We start from the raw sequence: 27,050 nt of genomic DNA, 5'->3' as shown, positions 1-27,050 counted from the left end.
ATAGACTGGACAGAGGGTTAATTCACATTCTGGGCAGGATGGGATGGCACAGCATGAGATTTCATAATTCTACTCAGAATGATGCAGCAACTTAAACTTATGAATTGTTTCTGGAATTTTCCATTTAATATTTTCAGACTGCGGTTGACCGTGGGTAACTGAAACCTCAGAAAGTGAAAGCACAGATAAGGGGGAGTCTACTGTATTTTCTCAATCTGATTCACAGTTTCCAAAATATCATGCTATATGTTGATGAAAATCTGGATAACTATTCTAGGTACGGTTAGATTTTCTGACCATCCCCCAATATATTAGATGATCTTCAGAAAGTTGAAGGAGTAATCAAGATTATGGACAATGCAGGCAGAGTAGACCTTGATGTCTGTAATTTCAAAACAAGAATAGGCGAGTTCACTCTAGATGGGATCTTTTTGCTCCCTCAGACTCCTCTTCAAACTTCTAAAGCCACACATGATTGATTCAAGTCAAACCATACAAAAATGCACAAAGGAAAAGCTAACTACTTTCTCATCTTCCTTCTCTACTCCCACTCAGTTCCATCTCCTGGCTTAACCAGAGGTAACATTTTGGTTCTACTTCTAGACTTTCTCTGCACTTGAAACTTATTCATATTCATAGAATTTTTATTTCTTCTTCACAAAATGGTATCATGTTTGTTACTCTGCAGTTTTCTTTTTTGTGTAACCATGAGCATCTTCCTAGGTGAATATGGAATGAGACATTATTTTTAATAGCTCCATAATACTTTTTGATTTGGCATTACTGTAATTTTCAAACTTTCCACCTGTTGATGGATATCACATTATGTCTAGGATTTTGCCTCCATAAGTAATGCCACAGTAAGGGTTCTTTTCTTTATCCTGTTGATCTGATGGATTAAGTTAATTGATTTTTTTTTTTTTAAAGATTTTATTTTTTTCCTTTTTTTCCCCAAAGCCCCCTGGTACATGGTTGTATATTCTTAGTTGTGGGTCCTTCTAGTTGTGGCATGTTGGATGGCTCCTCAGCGTGGTTCGATGAGCGTTGCCATGTCCGCACACAGGATTCGAACCGACGAAACACTGGGCGGCCTGCAGCGGAGCGTGAGAACTTAACCACTCAGCCACGGGGCCGGCCCCTTGATTTTTAAATATTGAACCTGACTTGCATACCTAGAATAAATCTCACTTGGTTGTGGTATATAATTCTTTTTATACATTGTTGGATTTGATTTGCTAATATTTGTTGAGAATTTTTGTGTATATGTTCATGAGAGGTGTCTGTCTGTAGTTTTGTAATATCTGTGTCTGGTCTTGATGTTGTAATCCTGGCCTCATAATGAATTAGGAAGTATTGGCTCTGCTTCTGTCTTCTGGAAGAGATTGTAGAGAATTGGTACAGTTTCTTCCTTAAATGTTTGATAGAATTCACCAGTGATCCTATTTGTGCCTGTTGTTTTCTGTTTTGGAAGATCGATAATTATTGGCTCATATTTAATGTATATGGGCTTATTCAAATTGTTTATTTCTTCTTGTGTGAGTTTTGGCAGATTGTAACTTTCAAGGAATTGATCCACTTATCTAGGTTATCAAGTTTATGGGCATAGATTGTTCATAATATTCCTTTAATACTCCTTTACTGTCCATGAGATCAGTAGTGATGACCCCTCTTTCATTTCTGATAGTATTAATAATGTGTGTCTTCTCTTCTTTTCCTTTAACCTGGCTAGAGGCTTATCAATTTTATTGATCTTTTAAAGAGAGTAGCTTTTGGTTTCTTTTTTTCTCTATTGATTTCCTGCTTCTAATTTCATTGATTTCTGTTCTGGTTTGTATTTTTTGCTTCCTTTGGAATTAGTTTGTACTTTGTCTAGTTTTCTCTGGTGGAAGTTTAGATTATTGATCTTTAGGTCTTTCTTCTTTCTAATATATGCATTCAATACTATAAATTTCCCTCTAAGCACTATTTTTGCTGCATCCCACGGATATTGACAAGTTGTATTTTCATTTTCATTTAGTTCAAAATATTTTTAAACTTCTCGGGAGTCTTTTTTGACCTATGTGTTGTTTATAAGTCTGAGAGCATATTTTGTATGATTTATATTCTTTTCACTTTAAGGTGTGTTTTATGACCCAGAATGTGGTCTGTCTTGGTGAATGATCTGTGTGAGTTTGAGAAAAAGGTATATTCCACTGTTGTTGGATGAAGTGTTCTATAGATGTCAACTATATCCCGTTGGTTAATGGTGTTGCTCAGTTCACCTGTGTCCTTACTGACTATCTTCATGCTGGATGTGTCAGTTACTGACAGAGGAGTGTTAATCTCTAACTATATTGGTCAGTTATCTATTTCTCCTTACAGTTCTGTCAGTTTTTGCTTCACATATTTTGAGCTGTGAGGTGCATACAAATTAAGGATTATCATGTCTTCTGGAAAATTGATCCCTTTATCATTATGTAATGCCCCTCTTTGATAATTTTTCTTGCTGTGAATTCTGCTCTGTCTGAAATTAATATAGCTACTGCAGCTTTCTTTTGATTTTCAGCGTGGTGTATCTTTCCCCATCCCTTTACTTTTAATCTGTCTTTGTTCTTATATGTAAAGTTGGCTTGTATAGACAACATGTAGTTGGGTCTTGTGTTTTTTTTTAATCTACTCTGATGGTCTGTCTTTTAAGTGATATTTTTAGATTGTTGACATTTAGAATGACTATTGATATAGGGGATTAATATGTATCATATTTGTTACTGTTTTCCATTTTTGCCCTTGTTCTTTCCTTTTTCTGTTGATCCACTCTTTTTCTGCTTTCTGTTATTTATTTATTTTTTTCATCATGTGTGTGTTTTAGTCTGTTTACATCTGGGAACATTTTGTCTTTCTGACAATATTCACACAGGACCAAGGTCTTTACGTGGCTCACCATTTAATCCTCACCGCAGCTAAAGAGAGGGCCTTTGTGGTCATCTCTATTATATAGATGGAGACTTTGAGGCTTGGATTTCCTTAGCTTTAATTTAGTATGGGGGGGTGACTTTCTTTTCTTATTTTCTTTATTTTTGACCGATTTCACACTGATTAAAATTTTATTTTTTCTACCTACGAAAGTAACACAGACTCCTGGCAGTGAACAGGAAGGAGGAAGGTAGAATAGTAACTAAGTTGAGCATCAGCATGGAGTGAGGTTAGGTGCCTGAGCCCTGGTTCAGACCACTTGGGTTCGCATCCCAGCTCCACCACGCAGTCATGTGCTTCTCGGTGACTGAGTCTCCTCACCTGTGAATTAGGGATAGTCAGCACTGCCTGCCACACAGGGCTGTTGAAACTTTAAACTGCGCCTCACAATGGTAACGCAAGGGTCAGCTTTTAGTGTGCACACATGTGTCTTATAAAGAGTAGGCTGAGTGCTGGGCATGGTGTTTTCTTCAAGTACCTAACCTAAGTTTTGTAGAAGGTAAGCTTCTGAACTCCCACCTATCTCAGGTAGAATAAATAATTTTCTTACTTGGTTGATGGCTTGGCTGAATGGAGACTGAAGACCTGGTTACATTGTCTTCCTGCTCCACTATCGCCAAGTCTGATGTCTGAGTTTCTTCTTTTTCAGGAATTTTGTTTTGCCTCTGAAAGTTTCTAGGACCTGATGTTTCATGAGGGTGTGACTTGCTCTAGGCCTTTTTTTATTTTCTTAGGTGTTAGCTGGACAACATTAGGCTGAAGACTTGCATCCTTTGACATGAGGGACTGCTTCTGTTTTGTGTTTGATCGTTTTTCTGTTTCTGCGTTCTCTTTCTGGTGCGCCTGTGACTTGGAGGTTGAATTTCCCTGAGTGGTCCTCTGGGTACCTTAGCTTTTCCCTCATAGTTCTCTGTTTCAGTCTCTTTGTTTTGCACATAGAGGATGTTCTTGAATTTATTTTGACAATCGTTTTTATTTTCCAAGAGCTCTTGTCCTTAGTTTGGTATTTTTCAAACTTGTCAAATGGTCAAATGGACTGGGTTTTCCTGCTGGGGAGCACATGCCTGGCTGCCAGATCCTGTCACCCAGTGCAGGAGGGGCCATCCTGGTCCAGAATGCTGACTTCCACCCCTCTGACTCCTTGTCTAGTCAGGCACTATGTGGCTGTCCTCACCGGCACCTGGTTTCCAGCTCTTAGCCTTTTAGGCTTACCCTCTCCAGAACAGCTCTGTCCAGTAGAGCTTTATGCAGTGATGGAATGTTCTGGATCTGCACCATTCAGTAAGGTTGCCACTAGCCACTTGCTGCTGTTGAGCACTTGAAGTATGGCTAGTGTGACCAAACTGAGCTGTAAATTTAAAAATTAAAAAACACTAACTCTGGCTACTGGCAATGATATTCACCTCTCTAGAGAGTAAACCTCCAGTCTTCTACTAGGATTGGGAAGGGGCTATAGGCTGGAAGACCTTAGACCACTCCACTGGTTTTCAGCCCCACCTACCTCCTGTCCTTGGCTCTCCGTGGTGCCTCAGACCTCTGGGCTTGGGCTGTGCCTGCTGCTGCTGAGTTCTGCAGCTCCGCTTCTCCTGAGCTGCTCCTCAGTTACCATGTGTCTTGCTGCTTTCCCTCTTTTGAGTCACTGCTGACATCTTTTGGCTGTTCTTGTTTCTTTTCCTTTTTTTCATTGTGGGTTTACATCTCTTGATTTCTTGATCCCTATTTTTCTGGGGCTTGATGGGAGGGCGCTGAGATAAACATGTGGTTTAATCTGCCATGAGTAATCAGCTTACTTGGTCTTCTGTTCTTGCTTAATGGCTGTGATATCTTTCCAAATCCCTTTGCGCCTAGTAGTGAGCTGTTCTCTTCTCTTCTCTGAGTTCTCCCCTTTCCTCTCAGATCAGCTTTTCTGTGTAATTTGATCTTTTCATGTTGCTGGTTCTGTCCATATTTAAGACAAAATAGATGTAGATGATGGCTCTTCCATTTATTTTTTTAAGTTGGAGAGTTTCCAGCTAGACCTTTCCTGAACAGGATTCTGATTGGCAGCTCTGTGTGGACCAATATGGTGAGTTGATGAGCAGCTTTTCTGAGAACAAGTGAATTGCTGGGAGTTTCCTATCATATTGGGGACATTCCAGATGCCAGAATAAAGAAGGCTTTTATCTTGGATGTTCCTTTCTCCCTCTGGAGAAGCCTTTACTTGCCCTCAGTATTTGTTCAGAGTTTTGCCCTGGGATAAAAGCTGCTCATGCTCCTGAGGTGAGTGTGAGTTGCGGCAGTGGCAGACCACAGACCCCTCCTCACCTTGGGCCCCGCTGCCCTTGCTGACTCTGAGCCCAGAGCCTTGCCGTGGGCTCTCCTGCTCTGTGGCCCAGGCAGGGCATTCACACTGTGGGTTCCCTGCCGGTGTGATCTGGAGCTGCTCTCTCCCTGTCTGCCCTTTCCCCAGCAGTCTTTAAAACCTCTCTCTCTTCCCATTCTTGCCACTGTTTAGGAGTTTTCCCTTTTGTGCACCTGTAGTGTTATTTTACTGAGTTCTCAGGAGCAGTGGGACGCAGATGTGTGTGGACACGTGTCCTCCTTCCCTGGTTTTAGTTGAGCGTTTTATATAATTCCATTTTTTTCTCCTCTCTTAGCATATCAATTATACTTCTTTTTACTCTTCTTAGTGGTTGCCCTTAAGTTTGTAATATTTAAAACTTCATTAGTCATAATTACTGGCATGAAGTCCTCTTTCCTATAACAGTACACCACTTAACAGATAGTGCAAGAACCTTCTAAGATTATTCCCAGTTCTTCCCTCCTGTCCCTCATAACACTGCTGTCTTTCATTTCACTTTTCCTTAAGCTTTAATCACCAAATATTTTTTGCAATTATCACTTTGAGGAAACTTATCAATTAGGTCACTTAGTAATAGGAAAAATAAAATATTTTATGTCTTCTTCATGAAATATCTTATATACTAGCGTTTTTTATTTCAGTAGGTAGTCCTAAAAAAGGTATTGCTGAGTCAGAGGGGCGTGGATATTTTACATTTCATAGATACTGCCAGATTATTTTCCAGTGTTGTAGGATTTTACCTTCTTGCTGGCAGGGTATGAGAAGCATGGAGTGCCCTTTACATATTCTTGTCAGGACTATATAGTAGATTTGACATTGTTTTGGCAACCTAATGGGTGAGAAATCTTGTTTTCATACATATTGACCTGACTCTTGTTGAGTTTTAGCATCTCATTGCTCCTATGGAGACATGGTTATTGGCTATTTCCATTTTGTGATAGTAGTGTTCCTTTCCATATCATTTATCCATTTTTTAGTTTGATTTTTTTCATCTGCTCAGATTTATATATGCACACAGTAAACTTGCAAGGCTTATTGTAAAAAACAGCAGTTTCTTTCTTGTTCTTCAGAGGTAAGTACTTTCAGCTGCCATTGATGTTTCCTTTAGAGTTTACTTCTGTATCATTAAACCATGTGCTTATAATACTTCCTGATTTTTAGTTTAAGGCATCATCCATTGATTCATCTCTCTTTCCGCATGCCCCCCAAAATACACACACTGGTCTCCCCCACATCAGTGCAATACAGTGAATAATAGCCTTGGCTAGAGTCATACTGTATCCATCTTAAGAACAATCTTCATGGCCTAGCCATGTGATTACTTTTCTTTTCTTTTACAACTCCTTGTTTTCTCTGGAATTAATAATTCTCTTTCTTTGGTTTGTTGGCATAATTTTTAATGTACTTAAATTTCACTGCATTGCTATATCATCCACGTGGTCTTTCCTAATTAATTGTCTTCTCTCAATATATTCAAATACTAGACAAATTCTATCAATTTAATTTTATGGAAGACTTTTTTTTTAAAGCCTTCTGACCTATTTTATTCAGGACCAGTTGCTGCCTTGGTCTGGCACATAGCTTTTATGCTGCTAACAACCTTTATCCTCATTATGGGGTAGCTTTATATTTTTCCCCTCCTTCTGGAAGCTTTTCAATCTTCTCTTGGCTATTACTGTTTGAAATTTTATGATGATATCTCTTGATGAAGTTCTACTTTTATCTACTCGATGTACATTTTTAATTTGAAGATTTATGTCTTTCCATTTAGGGAAGATAGCTGGATTATTTCTTTTTTCTCTTAAACTCGTATTATTTGGATTTAGACTTCCTTATCTGTTCTATTTTCTATGCCTTGCCTTTTTTTTTTTCATTTTCTAGGAAATCCTCAACTGTATTTTTCAGTCCTTCTGTTGAAATTGAGATTTTCATTTCTGAAGTTGTATTCTTCTTTTTAGAAGAGCACATTCTTGCTATAGCATCCTATTCTTTTTTTTCTTTTTTTTTTTTGGTGAGGAAGCTTTGCCCTGAGCTAACATCCATTGCCAAGGTTGAAGAAGATTAGCCCTAAGCTAACATCTGTTCCAGTCCGTCTCTACTTTGTTTGTGGGATGCCTCCACAGCATAGCTGATGAGTGGAGTAGGTCCATGCCCAGGATCTGAACCCTCAAACCCAGGCCACTGAAGCAGAGCACATGGAACTTGAATCACTCAGCCATGGGGCCGGCCTCTATCATCCTATTTTTGTTTCATGAATATAAGTTCTTTTACCTCTATGAAGGTAATGAAGTTCTCATTTCTCATTTTCTTTTGTCCTTTCAAGTTGATTTTTGTATTTGTTGTCTTGGTCCCTTTTTAAATTAGAGATTTCTTCAAATATTTAAAAGTCATTAAAAAGCTGCTTGAAAACTGCAGAAAAGTGGGCCTTGTCACCTGTGGCCTTTACTGTAGAGGAAGCTTGCTGTGTTATTGTTTGGGGAACCTTTAATGTCAGTAACTTTAGTCTTTTCTTTGTTCCGGTCAGATTCCATAGAGAAGGCTCTTATAGTAGCTGCATGAAGAGAGTATAAGCCTAGTGGGAGAAGACAACTGGGTAGAAAAGGTGATGGGTTTCAAGCTTTACTATATAAACTTTGATTTAATCACATGGGACCGTCTATGTTCTTGACCTCTGCCTACCTTCCAAGAAGTGCACTGGAGTGGTTGCACAGAATGTGGTAGGGAATCTGGAGGTCAAACTCATTCTTTTTTTAAAAAAATTAATTTAATTAATTAATTTATTTTTGCTGAGGAAGGTTAGCCCTGAGCTAACATCTGTGCCAATCTTCCTGCACTTTATATGTGGGTTGCTGCCACAGCATGGCTAACAAATGGTGTTGGTCCGTGCCTGGGATCTGAACCTGTGAATATGGGCCACTGAAGTGGAGCATGCCAAACTCAACCACTAGGCCATGGGGCTGGCCCTGCAAACTCATTCTTAAACTGACTTTCAGGCAACTCTTCTGTTTTCAGTCCCACTTTTAACCCCAATTCCATAGATATTTGGTGCCACCAATTTGAGTTTTTTGAGAAGTTCTATGAAATAATTGTGTTGATTCTCTTTTCTGCACTGGTTGATGATTTGGTTTTTCCAGGTCCTGAATTACTCCTTGTTGTTCTACTTTCTAGGTTCCAAAACTTTGTTACTATCACATCCTTTCTTCTTGTCCTTGACAGCTATAAAAGCCTTCTGAAAATTGTTTAGTTTTGCACTTTAGTATTTCAGGAGGAAGCAGATGTGAATGTGTGTTCAATCTGCCATATTTAACTGGAAGACTTTTTCTTACCTGTATATAACAATTCTTTTTTAAAATTAGGAAGTCTCTTTGTCATGAATTCCAAGGTTTGTTTTTATTGTCCATCACTTCCCTTTTAAGTTTTTTCCTGCTGTATAGATATAATGTAATTGTATGTAGTCAAGTTTTTTCCAATCATTATCTTTATGATTATATAGGTTTTTTCTTTTAGCAATCTCCCTCACATTGAAGTTAAACAGATAAGACATAAAGTGTCAGAAAGAATTTCTTCTGACTCCTCATTGTGCAGTACTTAAGAGTTTCTGATTAATTATATTAGCAAAAGATTGGAATCTTGAATGTCTGTTAACAAGACGCTAGTTGATTAAATTATGTTCACACAACAGAGTGCTTAGCAGCTGTAAAAAGGGAGTGAGGGCTTTTTGGTGTACTGCTGGGGCGTTATCTTCAGGATACACTAAGTGAAAGAACAAAACACAGAAGAATGTTCATAGAATGCTACCTTCTGTATAATAGAAGGTAATATGAATAAATCATATTTATTTATATTTTTCAAAAGGGAATGATGAAAAGATAAACTGAAAAGTAATGACAATAGTTTTAGAGGAAGGGAGAACAATTTGTGGATAGGGAGGTGTGGGTGTAAGACATGTAGGGTAACCTTAATTGTACCTAGATTTGATTTTGGAACCGTGTAACTTTTACATACTAAATGTAAAACAAAGTTAAATTTTAAAAAAGTCAAATTAAAAAAATTCAAACTGATGGAAATAAGTGAATTTAACCACCAAATAGTCAAGTTAGTGACATACCCATGCAGAGAAAAGAATTAGTTCAAGTGACCTAAGTTGATTGAACGTTTATAGTGGGATATATTCTAAGGTAAAAAAAAATCATTGAAGTGGAAAATCATCAATCTTAAACTACTTTGTGTATATTTTGGAACTATTATGCACATATTCTAAGATGAAGCAAATATCAGTTAGCATCATAAGGAACTAGAATAACTTGAATTTTATATTCATAATGGAAATATAAGTCTAAACTTATTTTTCTTAAAAAATTACTTTTCTTAGCACTACCACTGGAAAGGCCTAGAAGTAATGACAACCCCTTCACCTTGAACTGGCATCCAGATTGTGGTCTCTAAATATCTCTTTTGCTCTAAGAAGAGGGTGGGATCTTTGAAGAAATTGCTGTTTCTAGGTTGGGCCAGAAAATGTGCTGGGTGATCCTGGGATATCTTAACTCTTTTAGACATTGAGGAAATATCTAAGACTAGTAGGATAGTGTCAAAAGTACCTCCAAGCTACCAGAAGGGGCCTCCTACTGATTTAAGGTGGGAAATTTGAAGACCAAGAAAATAATGACTGCGATGGATCAAAGTACATATAAAGTACATAAAGATACATGGTTTTAAAAAAGGTACGAAAATTTAAAAAAATTTTAAAGACGACCTTGTCAATTACCTATTGAGGTCGTGTTGGCACCAATTCATTACTTTGCAAATTGATAAAAAAAGATTCAAGCATTTTTTCCAGGCTTTCCTGTACAAACACTTTTTTAATATAACTTTTAAGTTCCTGAGGATAAAGTTCTTCATAGAAAATTTTAGCTAATAAAACACAAAATAAGTAATATAATTAGAGTCACCATTTGGTAAACCCTAAAGAAATAGTGGATTTAGGAAATGATCATGAATTGATGCTAAAACCTTTAGATGAAAGGCTGATGGGAAGGACTTCCTACTGGGGAGTTCAGGCCGATACCATCTGATGGACTGAGTTTTAGCACTACTAAAACTGGGCCAACCAGACATGTGCCTTGTGATGTGATGCGAGAGGAGGTGCACAGCAGCAGCCACCTCTGAAGTTATTTTGCCAAGAAAAAAGAAAAGTAATTGAACTTAAATCTAATTAAGTTTCTAGATCTAATTATCACTTTATAGGAAATATGGGGAACTAGAGGAACGTACTAAATGATACCGTGGTGAAGCAATTATCTAAATAAAGAATGGACGGGAAAAATAACTCCATTTCTCCAACGAATCAGTGATGTGGGACAAAGGGAAAGGGGCCTAAATAACTACAGCAACCTGCTGCGCTCTGTGGGCCTTGTTTGAATTCTGATTTGAATAAACCTATTGTAAAAAGACAACCTTAAGAGAGTCAGGGGAATTTTGACATAGGCTGTCAGATAGTAAAAAGTTGTAATGAATTTTGTTGGGTGGGGTATTAGCATGTAACATAGAAACCTTTATCAGTTAGAGATGGACACTGGGTAAAATGATATGATTTTTGGAATTTATCGTATTATACTCCAGTAGAGGGCGAGGACAGGGAATAAATAAAACAAGACTGGCAAAATGCTGTAACTGTTGAAGATAGATGAGGAGTACATGGAGAGTCAGTACCTTATCCTGTCTACTGCCTATTTTATTTTTTTAAAGCCAGAAAAACTAATGAAAAGTGTGCTGTTCTGAAGCCAGACAGCCTGGGTTTGAGTCTTGGCTCCAGCTCTTGCTAGCTGTGTGATATTGTTCAAGTTACTTAACTTCTGTAAGCCTTAGCTATATTTTCTTATCTGTAAAAATTGAAGAATAATATAGCTGCTTCATAGGTTTATTGTAAGGACTAAATAAGTTAATACACTTAAAATACAACATTGCCTGGCACTTTATAAACATTTACTGTGTTCTTCTTTATCTATTATTATTATTACTATTAGAGTGTCCCAGCCTTTGAGTTAGGGGAGCTAAGTCCTGATAATGGAATAGGAAACGTATAACAAGTGCTAGGAATGGAGAACTCAGCATTATGTTTTCACTATAGAATCAAGCGAAGTTATGTGTGGCCCTGGACCCATGATGTCTATAACCCTGTAAGTGTGTAGTCTTGTTGCTTTTTCCTATCCATATGTTCTTTACTCTTTTCTACTGAAACTGCTCTCATTATTAGACAGCTGCACGTGGGTAGGAGCAGGAATATGGAGAAGTCAGAGAAAAGCTAGAGGAGGACAAAGAAGGAACCAGCCAACTGAAGTTTGTGCTAGGCCTCCTTTTTGCTAGTGCTCTATGAAATAATGATTTGTAAGCTTAGAATCACTTTTAGGTTTCATCTTTTAGTCCTACAGGTGCTCATATAATTGCCCAGTTTTCGAAAAAACTTCTAGATGAAGATATTTGTATTTTTTCTGGATCGGAAATGTTGCCTGTGGTTAAAGGAGCTTTCATTTCCGTGTGTCGTCACATATATAGTACGTGTGAAGGCTTGCAGGTGTCACTTCCTTATAATTTGCATGAATCTATAGCAAAGGCATGGAAGAAGGCAAGTATTCCTGAACTTCTTTTTTCTTCCCTGCTAATCTTTATTTCAAATAGTCACTATTGTAGTATCTTACTGGTGTTAAAATATTTTACTGGAGCAAATATGGCTTCGTTAGCATCACAGTACTCTAATACGTAATGCTTTCTCATTTGGCACAAGATGACTTTAGTACTGCCTTTAGTACTAGACTTTAGTACCAGAGAGGCAGTACTGGCAAACCTCTTTGGAAGTTTAAACTTGAATTTGAGCAGTCTTTACAGACAGCTGAGTTTTTCTTATGGACACTGGAGATGATAGTGTAGCAATAGTCAAGTATATGTTAGTGGACTAAGTCTTTTTACCCTGTTTAAATGCTTTATGAAGCAATTTACGTGATGTTTAAGAATCAAATAACTTAAATTTTGAAGGTAATTTAATTACATCAAGAATCAAATATAAAAATGTAGCACGAGATCTTATGAGTAATGCTGTCAATAAAAATATATATATAATGTAAATTGATCTATTATATTTTAGACAAGTTTGCTATCAGAAAGAATTCCTACTCCAGTGGTGGGTTCAGATTCTATTTCTTCGATAAACCTGGAATCCCCAAACATGTAAGTACAATTGATTTAAACTCATTTGTTTTTTACATTTGCTGAAATAATTTTAAAATGAGAATGTAATAGACTATTGTAGCAAAAAAGATTTTACAGGAAGGTTAATATATACATATAGGATCAAGGGAAATTACACCTAGGAGGAACTTCAGAGATCATATAATACTTGTACCTTTCAAAAAAAGAAATCTAGCAATATTTTATTTCCTTCATCCTGTATTTACATTTTGGGTTAGGAAACTTGACATGTTGTAGTGTTTCCAGAAAACTTGGAGAATTACCGAATACTAAAATTAGAAAGCTAAAACTAGGGAGTTCAGTAGAAGTAAAGTGTTTTCAAATGCCAATGAAGTCCATTTATTTTTAAATTATGACTCTTCAAAATGTGTGGGAGTGCATTTTAATTAGATTTTGGCATTGGAAAATTATTTAAATCAGTAATTATACCAATTTTTGATTTAAATGCCTCCATGTTTTTTCACAGATATCAATAGGATATGCAGTCAGATTAATGGGGAAGAAATAGGTATTTTTAAAATTAAGATCTGGTGACAAATGTTCCTAGAATCTCTTCTTAATTGAGTGTTGGCATAGTCTAAAAGGTAATTAGAGAGAACTTTAAGTGATATACTTGGTTAAGAGAAATTAAAAAAGTCAAGGTTTCTTTTTAGGTAGCTATAGTTTCAGCTTAAAAAACAAACAAGCAAAACCAAACAGCCAGTCAAACAAAAAGCTTTTTGCATTTCCTTAACAGTATAATGGTTCGACAATGGTTAATTCTCTAAAATGAACTGTAATTTTTTCTGATATAGTTGTCAGATCAACTGCCTTTTGTTTTTTGCATGTGGGAGTAAGAAGAAACATTTCTGTTTTTAGATCTGTTTTCATTGAGATCTTCTATGATTTGTCTGTTGGTTTTCATTTTCATTCATGTGTTCATTTTCTACTCATTGATTCAGCTATCTATTGGACCAAGTGCTTTGCTGAGTCCTGAGGATACCTATATGCTTTAGAGAGCTGATTGTGTAGTGTGGAATACAAATAAGTAAATGCAATGTGACATTATAGTATGCTAAATTTATATGGTAGGGGTCAAGTAAGGTCCATTGGAGCTAACTTGTAGGGGAAATCTTTCAAGAAGAAGTTGTTGTTAAACTAAATTAAAATGAATCCATGGAATTAAAATGATTCCAGGGGAAGAAATAGTGTGGTCAATAGGCTAGACGTAAGAGGGAACATAATTAACGTATTTTTTTTTTAAGATCGATACCTGAGCTAACAACTGTTGCTAATCTTTTCTTTTTTTTTAATTGCTTTTTCTCCCCAAATCCCCCCAGTACATAGTTGTATATTTTAGTTGTGGGTCCTTGTAGTTGTGGCATGTGGGACACTGCCTCAGCGTGGTTTGATGAGCAGTGCCATGTCTGCGCCCAGGATTCAAACCAATGAAAAACTGGGTCGCCTGCAGTGGAGCGCGTGAACTTAACCACTCGGCCACGGCGCCAGCCCCTCTTTTTTTTTTTTTAATTGCTTTTTCTCCCCAAATCCCCCCAGTACATACTTGTATATTTTAGTTGTGGGTCCTTCTAGTTGTGACATGTGGGATGCGGCCTCAACATGACCTGATGAGTGGTGCTATGTCCGTGCCCAGGATCTGAACCGGTGAAACCCTGGGCCGCCGAAGCAGAGTGCGAACTGAACCACTCGGCCAGCGGGCCAGCCCCTAATTAACGTATTTGACACACATTTTACTGTCAGTAATATTTCTAGATTCTGATGTTAGAGTGTTAAGGAACTAGTAAATTATATGCCACTCCTTCCCTCCTGAGTTGTGAATCAATTAAGAGATAAAAAAGTCAAGCAAATCAGCACACTGAATAACATAGGCTTCCTAAGACTGATCTGAAGAATTAGACAGATTTACCCTTCTGTCACAGTCGACAGTGGACAGCCACAGGCTTCTGTTGAAGGCGGAGCTTTCAGAGATCAAACTTAGCTACATAGTAGAACAGAGCAGAATGTGTGCTTCCTACAGGTAGTTAGGTCTCAAAGAGGAAGTGGACTGGTGGAGACGCATTGCTTAGGCAAACATGCTTAGGTCATCCTCCAAATCTGAGTCCCTTCTTTCATGGGGAAGAACAAGTGATTGGGTAGAGAGAGGCAAGCAGCATTAAGCTGGGGAATGTGCTCCATGTGGAAATTGGATGCCAGAAGAAAAAGAGGTCCGCTCACCATCTGTTATTAATGTCTTGGAAAAGCTTTAAGAGAATTTTTGATAAGGTAGTCAGAATTGTTGATTTCATTTTTGTCATCAAAATTCAGTTACCTCATAGTAAGAGCTGAGTATCTTTTGCTCTTTTACATTAATTAGGAGATAGGCATTATTTGTTCCTTTACAGTTTGTTGAAACTTGTGTGTCAAACCATCTGGGCCAGTTAACCAGCCTAGCCTGATGCCAGCACTTAGCAGAGGCCTGAGAACTTTGTTGAATCAGTGAATGAATGAATGAATGATGCTTCTCCTACCCCAAGACCCTAGTTTCTAAATAATGATACCAACAGTAAGACTGCTATGATAAAGGTAAAATTAAGAGGAAGTTGCTAAAGTTAATTCCTATTTTTGAGCTTCTGACAGACTAATGTTAGGCATTTTGAACTTATATTTTCTGACAGCATATTTTGGAGATTCCCTCTTCATCCTCCCATTTATTGATGCTTACAGTACTTCAGAGAAGATAGAAGCTGTTGTATAGTCATCATGGGGGTTGATGTTTTTTAAATCTAGACTTTGAATTGCAACCCCAAATGAAATTTCTACAAGTCAGGTTTGGTTGATATCAGTGATTGCAAGCAACATAGTACCACCATTAGCATGACCATAGATAAAAATGTAATCACACGGGAAAGCAACTTGCCCCAACCAGTCATCAAGGGGCCTTTGGTAAAACTAGAGGGTTAAATAATGGGGGATCTTTGATGTGCAAAACTCAGCCTGTGATTCTAAGAAATAAAAGTAAACATCTAAAACTTAATTTCCTCGAGTGTCTAACTGTCCCTAGGATATAACCATTCAAAAAATGGAGTTGTCATAAGCTAGCAAAGCATCTGCCCCTCCCTCAAGGCCAGTAAACAAATTCAGTGGCTTGGATCTTCCTTCCATTTTGAAACATTCAGAGTATTTTCACTATAATTTGAGGAGAATTAAATGCTAAGATAGTAGCAGAAAAGATAAACCAAAGTATGTCAGCTCTTTTTTATTTTTCAGAAGTATGGGATACAGCCTGCAAGTTTATGTTTAATGGCTAATGGTTCATTCAGGTTTCTTATTTCTGCTTAAATGACTTTTTTTTTTTTTTTTGGTGAGGAAGATTCACTTTGAGCTAACATCTGTTGCCAATCTTCCTCTATTTTTCTGTATGTGGGTCACCGCCAAAGTGTGGCTGACAAGTGGTGTAGGTCCCATGGCAGGGATCCCAACCCACGAACCCTGTGCTGCCAAAGAATAGCATGCCGGACTTAACCACTGCACTACCAGGCCAGCCATTAAGTGACTTCTGATTATATTTTCTAAAAAATAACATTACGCTTTTTATCTGAATAGTTTTTTGGTGTTAATTTGTTCAAAGTATTGTGTGTTGTTTTCTTTTAGTTCTTTAGCTGTAATTATTTTCCATTTTTTGATTCATAGTATTTTTTGGCCATTTTCTCCCTTGACAGTTTATTGCATTTGTTCATGCAAAGACCATGTTTTGGTTTTGCTAATGCTCTTTTTCTTTCTATCCTTCTCTCACTTCTGTAGGACAGGAAAATAAGTGAAAGGGGATTGAAAATGGATGTTGAGAGAAGCAGTCTAGGAGCCAGCCGAGTGGCTGAGTGGTTAAGTTCGAGTGCTCTGCTTTGGCAGCCCAGGGTTTTGCTGATTTGGATCCTGGGTGCGGATTTAGCATGGCTCATCAAGCCATGCTGAGGTGGCATCTCACATAGTACAACTAGAAGGACCTACAACTAGAATATACAACTATTTACTGGGGGGCTTTGGGGAGAAGAAGGGGAAAAAAAAGAGAGAAGCAGTCTGCATCAGCCATTCTAATTTTAATACATTTTGATATGTAGCACTTTAATAAACTCTTGTAATTATTTTTTAAGAACTTTCTACTGTGATTTTACTCTTTAATCCATGAAATATTTGGAATACATTAAGTTTCCAAACATAGTTGTTTTTACTACTATCTTATTTTGCTGTTGACTTCTAATTAATTTCTATTCTTTTCAGAGAACATAGATTGCGTGGTGTGTATCCTTTTAGGTTGGTTGAGATTTTGTGAGTGGTACAGGGTCAATTAAAATACAAATTTGTCTTTGCTTGAAAAGTCTATTTTATGTTCTTCATGGGAAGCAGATATAGATAGTTATTCAGATTTTCAATACCTCCATCTGTATTTTGCTTGATTTATAATCATTCACTATAGAAGTGGATCTGTCCATTTCTCTTTGCAATTCTGGTGTTTTGGTTTATATATTTGCATTCTCTGGTGGTCTAGTGGTTAATATTTGGTGCTTTCAGTGCTGTGGCTCGAGTTCGTTCCCTAGTCAGGGAACCACACCACCTGTCTGTCAGTTGTCATACTGTGGTGGCTGCGTGTTGCTGTGATGCTGAAAGCTATGCCACTGGTATTTCAAATACCAGCAAAGTCACCCATGGTGGACAGGTTTCAGTGGAACTTCTAGACTAGGACTGACTAGGAAGAAGCACTTGGCCATCCACTTCCGGAAAAAGTTGGCCATGAAAACCCTGTGAATAGCAGCAGAGCACTGTCTGCTGCAGTGCTGGAAGAGAGAGGATGGTGCGGAAAGACCGGGTGGGTTCCGCTCTGCTGTCCACACTGTCGCTAGGAGTTAGAATCAGCTCAGTGGCACTGACAACAAATTTACATTCTATGCCATTAGAAACATAGAAGTTCACTGTTATGTCTTGGTAACTTTTTCCTTTCATTATATATAGTGTCTCATTATCTTATTACTGTTGTACTTTGCTTTCAATTTTATATTATGTGATAATGTTGCTGAATCTGCTTTAGTTAGTATTTGCATAGTATGTTGGTTAAGAGTGTTTTTGTTTGCAGATAACTCAGAAAGGCTTTCTTTTTCTCATATAATGAGAAGAATCTTGGTGGAATGTCCAGGCATTGGCTTATTGACGCTGTTTGAGACCCAGCCTCCTTTTCTCTTGTTCTGCATCATCGTTGTTTGCTTTTTGCCCTTAAGATTATACACTGGCCAGCAAACCTCTAGATCTCCCAGCTGCCTTCTAAGAAAAGAAGGTGGAGAGCAAATGATTTGTTTTCATGATGCCTTGTCTTTTATTCAGGAAAGGAATCTCTCTCATTACGTTTTTTTGGTCAACATCTTTTTGAATTTGTCGTATGGCTGTCTCTCACTGGATGAGAGTTGGTGAAAAAGGAGCTGTAGATGGAGATTGGGTCAGCCAGTCAATATTATCTGTTAACACACAGTATTTTTTTTCATCCCTTTATTTTCTACCATTTAGAGTTGTAAATTTTGTGTTTTTATCTGATCTGGCAATCTCTGTTTTTTCATTAGGTGAGTTTAAGTTTTTAAAATTTTTATAATGCTAATATATTTGGGGTTTATTTTTCTTATATTTTCTGCTTACGTTCTATTTTCTTTGCTTTTCTCCTTTATTGCCTTATCTTACAGCAATAAAAGTTTTTATTCCTATTTTTCCCTTGGTTTTGATATTATTAGTCAAGTTTAAGTGGTTATTCCTAAATTCTGAATGTATATATTTAACTGTACATGTTTCCTATGAAAGTATAAAGTAATTGGGTATTCATGTCATGTTTTGAAAAGCAACATGGGTTTTAGCACACTTTGACCAGTCATTGATCCTCTAAACACTCTATAACTCTTAATCTTGTTATAGTTATCTAGAATTTTGATTTTCTATTTTTTAATCACCTAACTTACTTCTTCTGACAGTCTAATATTAAATTTGTTGCTACGTTTACTTTATGTCATTTGTTGAAACTTATAACCCATTCTTTTTGATAGGCTCTCTTTTTTCCTAATGAAGTATATTTTTAAGTTCCCCCAAATAGTTATCCTTTAATTGTTCTTTAAAGGTTTGAGGGTAGTAAACTGTCGTTATCTTTCTGTGTCTGAGAATGGCTCTTCTCCCTTCAACCCACACATACCACCCCCTCCCCTCACAACTCCCCCCATCAGCATGCTGGCGCATACAGGCCTTCCGCTGAACCCTTCCTCTCTCACACACTCACACACTCACACACTCACACTTAAATGGTAGTTTATCCATGTGTAAAAGTTTTGATAGACAATTGCTTCTCATTAGTGTTTCAGGCCATTACTCCACTGTCTTCTGGAATAAGTAGTAACGGATAAATGTTAGTATAATCACCTTTCTTTTATAGGTCACCTTTTTTTCTCTCATAACTTTTAATTTCTTTTTTAGATATTTCCTGTTTCTATGTGATTTAAGTTTACACTGCTTGGTACTTTGAATGTTCTATTGAGCTTTAGACTGATCTGGTGTCTTTCCTCAAATCTAGAAAATTTTCCGTAATCTTTCCAGATACTCCTTCCATTCTTTTGTCTTGGAGCTTTTATTAGATGCTTTTTGAGATTTTTCAGTCTATGTTCTGTGTCTCATCTGTTTTCTCAAACATTTATTTCTTATTTATCTACCATTCAATTCACTAATTCTTTGACTGACCTAGAATTTATCCCTTTTGCTTTAAGTGGCTATTATTGTCAAGATTTCCAATTTCTTTTAAAAAAAATCTACCTGTTTTCATTTCATTGCTGCTTTTGGCTTCACAGTTTATTTTATTTTATTTTATTTTATTTTATTTATTTTTTTTAAAGATTTTTTTTTTATTTTTTCCTTTTTCTCCCCAAAGCCCCCCGGTACATAGTTGTGTATTCTTCGTTGTGGGTTCTTCCAGTTGTGGCATGTGGGACGCTGCCTCAGCGTGGTCTGACGAGCAGTGCCATGTCCGCGCCCAGGATTCGAACTAACGAAATACTGGGCCGCCTGCAGCGGAGCGCGCGAACTTAACCATTCGGCCACGGGGCCAGCCCTTGGCTTCACAGTTTTTATGGAAGTTAAAAACAATTTCCTTTGAGCATTGGAAATAAAATTATTATAAAGTCATTGTTTCTGAAAATTATTTCAACTGGAATGGATTCATTTGGTGAATGCTGATTCTGCTGGCTCTTAGCTTAGATATCTTTTGAAATTTGATTGCCTGTCCATGTTTAAATGTCTTTTTTTCTTTCCTGTTTTCCTTCCTCCCTCCCTGTTTCTCCAGATTTCTATTTCTATGTTCATTCCTCCCTGTGCAGCAGTTTTATGGTTTTTCTCTTTTACCCCCATGTTTTAAATAAACATTATATTGGCATTTTGAGGCTCCTATCAGCAATGATGAAGGTATTACAGATAACAGTTAAAAACTAAAAGATGAACTGGTCATCTGCTCATCTCTAGAAATGAGGCTTTCTCTGTATCTTCCTGTCTCCCTAGGCTTATGGCTCATCAAAAGTCCCAGTTTGGGGCACACTTTATATGTTTATATTTTGTTTATTGTATTTTCTTTAAGTGTATAAATTAATTATAAAGTTTAATTTCAGTTACATACATATTCTTTTTACTAGTCTTACCTGGTCATAAGTCTTAAGCAATGAGCCTAGCACTGGTCTTTTGTCTCATATGTAACTCTTTTGGTCCTTTTTATCCTACTGGAGCCAAATTTGATTTCCATTGTCTGCTTTTGCCTGAGAACTACAGTGTTACTCACTTCTTTGTGCTTCTGTTCTCTTTGTCCATGGTGATGTTTATTTTGGATTTGAACATGGTTGTATCTTTTGGTCATTGCTGTGTAATGAATATGTGTCAGAGGAATATGTGTCGAAACATGTACTGATCCTTCCTTTTTTGATCAGAAAAGTCCTGGATTTCAAATCTGTCTTGTAATCAGTCCTAAAACAGACTTCTGAAACTTCCTTGGTGGTTGGGGGGGGGGGGCATACTTTTCCATTCTCACCGTTTTACTGTACATAAACTTTTGATTTTGAACTATTTTAATATCCACGGTTTCTTTCCAGACAGCTGGAGTTGTAAATTTTCTCTTACTTCTGGTGCTTCAGACTGAAGTGCTCATATTCCTTCCTGTGTTTCCAGATTTCTAGCCCTGACTCTTCTATTAACTGTGTGTCTTCTGAATGTTTCGAGTTTTTCTCTGGAGAATGTTTCTGGCCTTCCTTTTAGAAGTGTTCTGAGAAAGAAAATGTCATTCTCCAAAAGTTGAATTAAAAAGCTATGAAAATATATGGCTGATGTGCTTTATAAAGTCAGAAGACAGATACCCTATGATGAAAAGGAAGTATAGACATAGTGGTGAATTGGGGCTTGGGGAATCCAGGCACAGCAGAATTGTAAGGGGAAAACAATGAAATTAAGGCATAGATGAGAGAACCAAGGCGTAATAAAAATGCTGACATATGCAGTTAATATTGATTCATTCAGTGAAGGCAAATTATTGGGATAGAAGATATAAGAATGAGAGAACTCACTGTCAAGGAAACTGTACTTTTTATTTTATTTTTTTGAGTACTTTGCAACCAGTGTGTACTCTGTAAATTTAATTAGCAGTATTAAACTGAACTGTTTTCTTTTAGTTTTGAGGGTAATAAAGAAATTCATAGCTTTCTTTTACCTGTTTCAGTATGGCTTGGGAAGAGAATTTGTTAGATGACTTACTAAATTTTGCTGCCACCCCCAAGGGACTACTACTTCTTCAAAAGACGGGAGCCATCAATGAATGTGTGACATTTATGTTCAACCAATATGCAAAAAAATTACAGGTATGAATTTCCATCTGCCACAGTTAAAGGAATTTTTGTTGCTGTAAAAGTCATTAAGAACATCCTTCTGTTTTCTGTGCATGAAGAGGTTATTAAACTTCAATTAAAAAGCCATGTAGCATTGTAATATTGAACTTGATATTTTTTCGGGAAAGCATTAGAGAATTGATGTTGGTATCTATGACTGTGTTTACAGGATGACAAACACCAGATAAAATAGGAAAATTCAGTTAATCAGCCATGTGTTTTATAAATATGATGTTAAACATCTGGATATACTAAAATTAGGTGAAACTCTGGGAAAAAAACCTGTTGGGTCTAAATGTACATGTCAGTGAAAGTTTAGGCCTCACGTTTTAAAAGAAACAAAATATTTGTAAAGGAATTTTATTGTTGCTGCTGTTATATAAAATTTATGGTATAACTTAGCCTTTTCTCAGACAAAGGTCGTTGAGGTATATTCAGCTTTTTGCTGGCATAGTAAATATCCCTAGACTCCTGGGCTTTCTTAGGATCATAGCATCCTTTCGAAAGTGTTTTCTTTGTCTCTGGCAGCTGTTGTTTCTTAATGTTATTAGGTTGTCTGATCATGAATACAATTTTATTTGTTCTTCCTTACTCTTCAATTCTAACTTCCTGCTGTTGTTTGAGCCTATAAAAAAACAAGTAATTAACTTTCTAGAGTTGCTTTTGCTGATGAAGAGTAAGTAGTTCGAGAGGCCGGCCCCATTGCCAAGTGGTTAAGTTCGTACGCTCTGCTTCGGTGGCCTGGGGTTTTGCCTGTTCGGATCCTGGGTATGGACCAAGCACTACTCATCAAGCCATGCTGAGGTGGCATCCCACATAACACAATGAGAAGGACCTATAACTAAAATATACAACTATGTACTTGAGGGGCTTCGGGGGGAAGAAGAAAAAAAAAAAAAGATTGGCAACAGATGTTAGCTCAGGGTCAATCTTAAAAAGGAAAAAAAAAACAAGAAATAGACAATGCATAAAAATTAAAAAAAAAAAAAAAAGAATAAGTAATTCCTGAAAGAGAGGCCTGACCATCCCTTCATAAGTAAAACATGAATATTAGTTCATGGGTTTATGATACTAGGTTTGTGTGTGCAGATATGTGTTTTTGTTTTTATTTAAATAGACCTCAACTGTAGAGAATTTAGTTATTTGTGTGCCTCCGTTCATGGCCTATGGTCTTCATCTGTCCATGCACCGTTTCTCTGTTGGTTAATTTTATTCCCGTCGTTCCTGGTTTGCAGTTTCAGTTCACCCTGTATGCGTTCTCCTTCCATAGGCTTCCATGCCAATGTATTTGATATGTGTAATGCTCTTGGATATGTACACTTCTTGTAGACTATTGTCTTAGCCCATTTGGGCTATTATAACAAAATACCACAGACTGAGTGGCTTATAAACGATAGAAATTTATTGCTCACAGTTCCGGAGGCTGGAAGTCTTAAGATCAGGATGCCAGCATGGTCAGGTGAGAGCCTTCTTCTGGTTCACAGACTTCTCATTGTTTCCTCACATGGCGGAAGGGGCTGGGGAGCTCTCTGGGATCTTTTTTTATAAGAGCACTAATCCCATTTATGAGGACTTTCCACCTTCATGACCTAATGACCTCCCAAAGGCTCCACTTACTACCATCACCTTCGGGGGCTAAGATTTCAACATGAAGTTTGGGGGGACACAGACATTCAGACTAGCAAATAGAAGTTTTTCAGGCTTTTTAAGTTTGTATAATTGAAATTGTTTTAATTTGAATTTCTCTGCTGGTGAGTTTGAATCTTTCCTTGTGTACTAGTTAACCATTTGGGTTCCATTTTTTAAAATATTCAAGAAATTCAGAGACAATTTTCTTTTTCATTCAGATGTTTGAAACCATGGAGACAGCTTTTACTCTTGTGATAATACACCTAGGACTAGATGTCATTTTTTTATATTCATAAATTTTAAAACAATCTTGTTTTCCTTTGTGCCACACTGGTGGTAATAATAATGTTCCCTGGACCTCAGTAACTTACAACCCTATAATTTAGTACGGTTCTTTAATGGTGCTTTAGGCTATTCAAGACATTTCCTGAAAATTTAGATTCTCAGTTATCTTGTAAGAAAGCAACTAGACCGTTTCCTTAATTATGCTGAAGAGAAAGTAGAGACCCAGACTACTCTGGAAGTTAGTGTGATCCGGAAGCTCCCTGGCTGCTAATATGTGAGCCAGCAGGGTCAGTGGGGTGACTGATGCGTAAGGTGTTTGCTCAGTTGATCTGGAGGAAGGCAAGTGGGAAACGGATAGACATTTATCTTGCTGTACGTTGTGTCATCTAACGGCAGAGCTAATGGATGATAAATTAAGGAAAATGGAAAATATAAGTAATAAAAATGGAAAAGGAAGGCATTATAAAGACATGAGCAGCAGAAAATTGAAGAAATAATCCCTTATTCTTTCTACTTTTTTCCCTTATAACTGAATTCCATAGTTTATATTTTTAAAGTTTGATTAAAACATATCCTTTTAATGAAATGTTGAAAAAATATAAGTTCTAAATGGTTAGCTTTGTTTAGAAGTACCATTTTGTAAGCCAACCTTATCTTAGCCAAAGTGTGAAAAGGAGGAACATTTTATGATGTGTTTATTTCCTTATTCTGATTTTTGCTGAGAGACAGACTCACTTGTGTACTTTACCTTGAGTACATGTATAGTACTCTCTTTGTGAAATAAATTATTTATTTAATGTTTTCTATAACAGTGTTTACAAACCTGTGTATTAATGATGATGATTCTTTGTGTGTGTGTGGATGTATGTGTGTGTATATATATATACACTTCCTCAGAAAAAAAATCACATTTCCTCTAAAATGTATTGTCATTTTTAAGAAGATGCCATTGTTCTTTATAACGTTTGTTTAAAAACCCAGTTAAATTGTCAGTCAGTACGAATTTATTAATGAGGAAATTGATTGAAGAACCAACCTAAAGAATCAAATAATAAATAGAATATAAAGTTGGAAGGAATCTTACTCTTCATCTGGTCCAAGTCCCTTATTTTATGTGCAAAGAGACTTAGACCTGGAGAGAGAAGTGACTTGTTCAAGGTCAGAAAGCAACTTGGTTTTAGGGCTGGGACCAGAATAGATCTGAAATAGGATTGTTAAGAATGTTACATTAGGGGCTGGCCCTGTGGCTGAATGGTTAAGTTTGTGTGCTCTGCTTTGGCAGCCCAGGGTTTCACTGGTTCGGATCCTGGGCATGGACGTGGCACTGCTCATCAAGCCATGCTGAGGTGGTGTCCCACATAGCACAGCTAGAAGGACCTACAGCTAGAATATACAACTATGTATTGGGGGCTTTGGGGAGAGGACGAAGAAGAAGGAAAAAAAAGATTGGTGACAGATGTTAGCTCAGGGCCAATCTTTAAAAAAATATATATATTACATTAGTCGTAACTCATGATTGTGGCAGTTTCCGAGTTTGTTTTTGCTTCTCTTCTTGTCTTTACTTGAAAGAATGTCTAGCATATGAATAAAAAACCTCGTTAACTATACATGTCACATATGAATAAGTATTAGCATGCTGTGTTTTCCTGCTTCTCAGTCGTTCCTTATTTATGTTCTTAGATCAGCAGACACCAAAAGTTTGGCTATGGAGTTTTGGTTACACAAGTGGCATCAACAGCAGCTGGTGCAGTAGCACTACAAAATTCAGGTAAGGTTTTTCTTTTAATTAGAATTATAATTATTTTAAATAAAATGAGCAAGCCAATGGGAAATTTAACTGGCACGATCAAGTATCAGAATATTTACTTGAAAGCTGTTTTTCTGGAGTTAGGCCTTAGGGAAAAGAAAGTTACAGGGTTTCCTTTTTATCTTTTCTCTTCCATGAATCGCACTGGGAATTTTTTTTCCTGTGAAAATATGTACAACTTCGTTGTTTCCTCAGAACAGTGGCACATAATGAACTAAACTGAGAAATATTTGATACTTTAAGAAGCCCTCCTCATCGTATAAATCAAAGGATATCATCCTCTCTCTTAGTACAGTTGCATCTGATAGAATTTCTTAATGCTCAGTTTCAGTGGCTTATATATGCATCAGAATTTACAATTATAATAATCACACATACATACCATTTCCTTATTTCCTTTCCTTCTCTTCCATTCTTGAAGCTTTCCTCTCACCACCTAGCTTTCACCACTATGTTTGCAGTTGGCATGTATTATCTAATATGGATTGGATTTTTGAAGTGTTTAAACGTTGGGAATTTAATGTATCATCTCTTAAGGTTATCAGAACCCTGAACCAGAGACAAGATGTAATCTCTCGTAGAGATGCTACAATTATATTTTTCAAAATTTATAGTTGCTGAATCACCACTATTGATTGTTTCCTTAAATGAAAATATTTTTTATCTTGTATCTTAAACATTTTTTGGCTCAACTAATTTGGACTACTTGTATTAAGAAACGTGTTTCTTGGCAGAAGTTGCCCTAAGCTGAACCACTTATTTTTTCTTCTACTTAGAATAAAATCCAATTTATTGTAGTACTCAGAAACACATTAAAAGAAGCATTGGAGACTAGATTTAATCTCAGATTTCCCTTGGTTGAGTCATTAAGTTTCTGAGTCTCATAGTATCAAATTTTTCATGAGAGGGTTAAATGCAATTTTTCTCAAAGATGCATTCATAAATGCAATTCCTTCTTTTAAAGGAAGGAAGACTGACCCTGCTTGAGTTCCTCTGATGTCTTAGGTACTCTATTAGGAACTCTACATATATCATCCCATTTATACTTCATGACAACCCTTGAATGTAGCGCTGTTATTTCAGTTTTCAAATGGGGGCACTGATGCTCTAAGTCAAGAGATTTGTCTAGGACATACAGCTAATAAGCTGGCTGATTTGTAATTTGAGCCCTGATACTCTTGACTTCAGACCCTATGTTTTTTCTGTTGTACCAGAGGACTCTGCTCTAGTGTTGTTATTATGAACTTACAGATTTTGTGATTAGATATTCTGTTTTACACTTTTTCATATGATTTGATTCTTCCTAAAGGAATGTAATGATCAGGCTTACTAATCCTTTTCATTTAGATAAATAGTATTTGACGCATGAGAATTTAAAGACGTTATTGAGCCAAAAGCTGTGTGAAATGTAGAATTGTTCCAAGCATATGAAATTACAAAAAAGTATTAGTTATATTAGAATAAGGGAACACACTGTACTCTTTGGATGCCTACCTTGCCTCCTGATACCTCCTTCTACTCACACACACGTGCACACGCACACACAAACACACACACACCTGCCTTTTAGGCTGTGTCTTACTGTTGGCTCATTTGCAGAGTAAAGTGTAAACCTTATTTTCCAGAAAAAACATGCTCAGAGAAGTTATTGACCAAAGGCTAAATGCTGGGACTCAGAATTCTATCCTCCAGGGAAATAATCTTTCAGAATTTAGTCATTACAGTTTTATGATAATGAAGTATCATAAAGGTATATTAACAATAGGAGATTCAATTTCTACTAAGGTTAGAGGGTATTTCTTATACAAAATACAGGCATCTGTCTTTTTTCACTGTGGACCAGTCTTGTCAGAGGCATAATTATATTTTTCCTCCATAATCC

The 27,050-nt window shown here is 36.9% G+C and overlaps 1 protein-coding gene across 10 annotated transcripts in view; it reads left to right on the top strand.

Annotated features, from left to right (window-relative positions):
- The window catches only part of TBC1D32 (TBC1 domain family member 32), a 187,914-nt gene that overhangs the window by 54,000 nt on the left and 106,864 nt on the right, over positions 1–27,050 (top strand). For 9 of the 10 annotated variants that reach the window (XR_011522049.1, XR_011522050.1, XR_011522048.1 and 6 more), the window contains 4 exons: positions 11,714–11,915; positions 12,432–12,514; positions 21,282–21,420; positions 25,042–25,129. Coding sequence is in view for 7 of the 10 variants with exons in the window: in XM_070556904.1 (XP_070413005.1) it covers positions 11,714–11,915; positions 12,432–12,514; positions 21,282–21,420; positions 25,042–25,129 (512 nt within the window). In the remaining 3 variants the exon portion in view is untranslated. The remainder of the gene's footprint in view (positions 1–11,713; positions 11,916–12,431; positions 12,515–21,281; positions 21,421–25,041; positions 25,130–27,050) is intronic. The other variant, XM_070556906.1, reaches the window with a different exon arrangement.

This window comes from Equus przewalskii, chromosome 9 (genome assembly GCF_037783145.1).
Source record: "Equus przewalskii isolate Varuska chromosome 9, EquPr2, whole genome shotgun sequence".
Lineage (NCBI taxonomy): Eukaryota > Metazoa > Chordata > Mammalia > Perissodactyla > Equidae > Equus > Equus przewalskii.
This window is presented reverse-complemented; position numbering and strand designations above follow the sequence as displayed.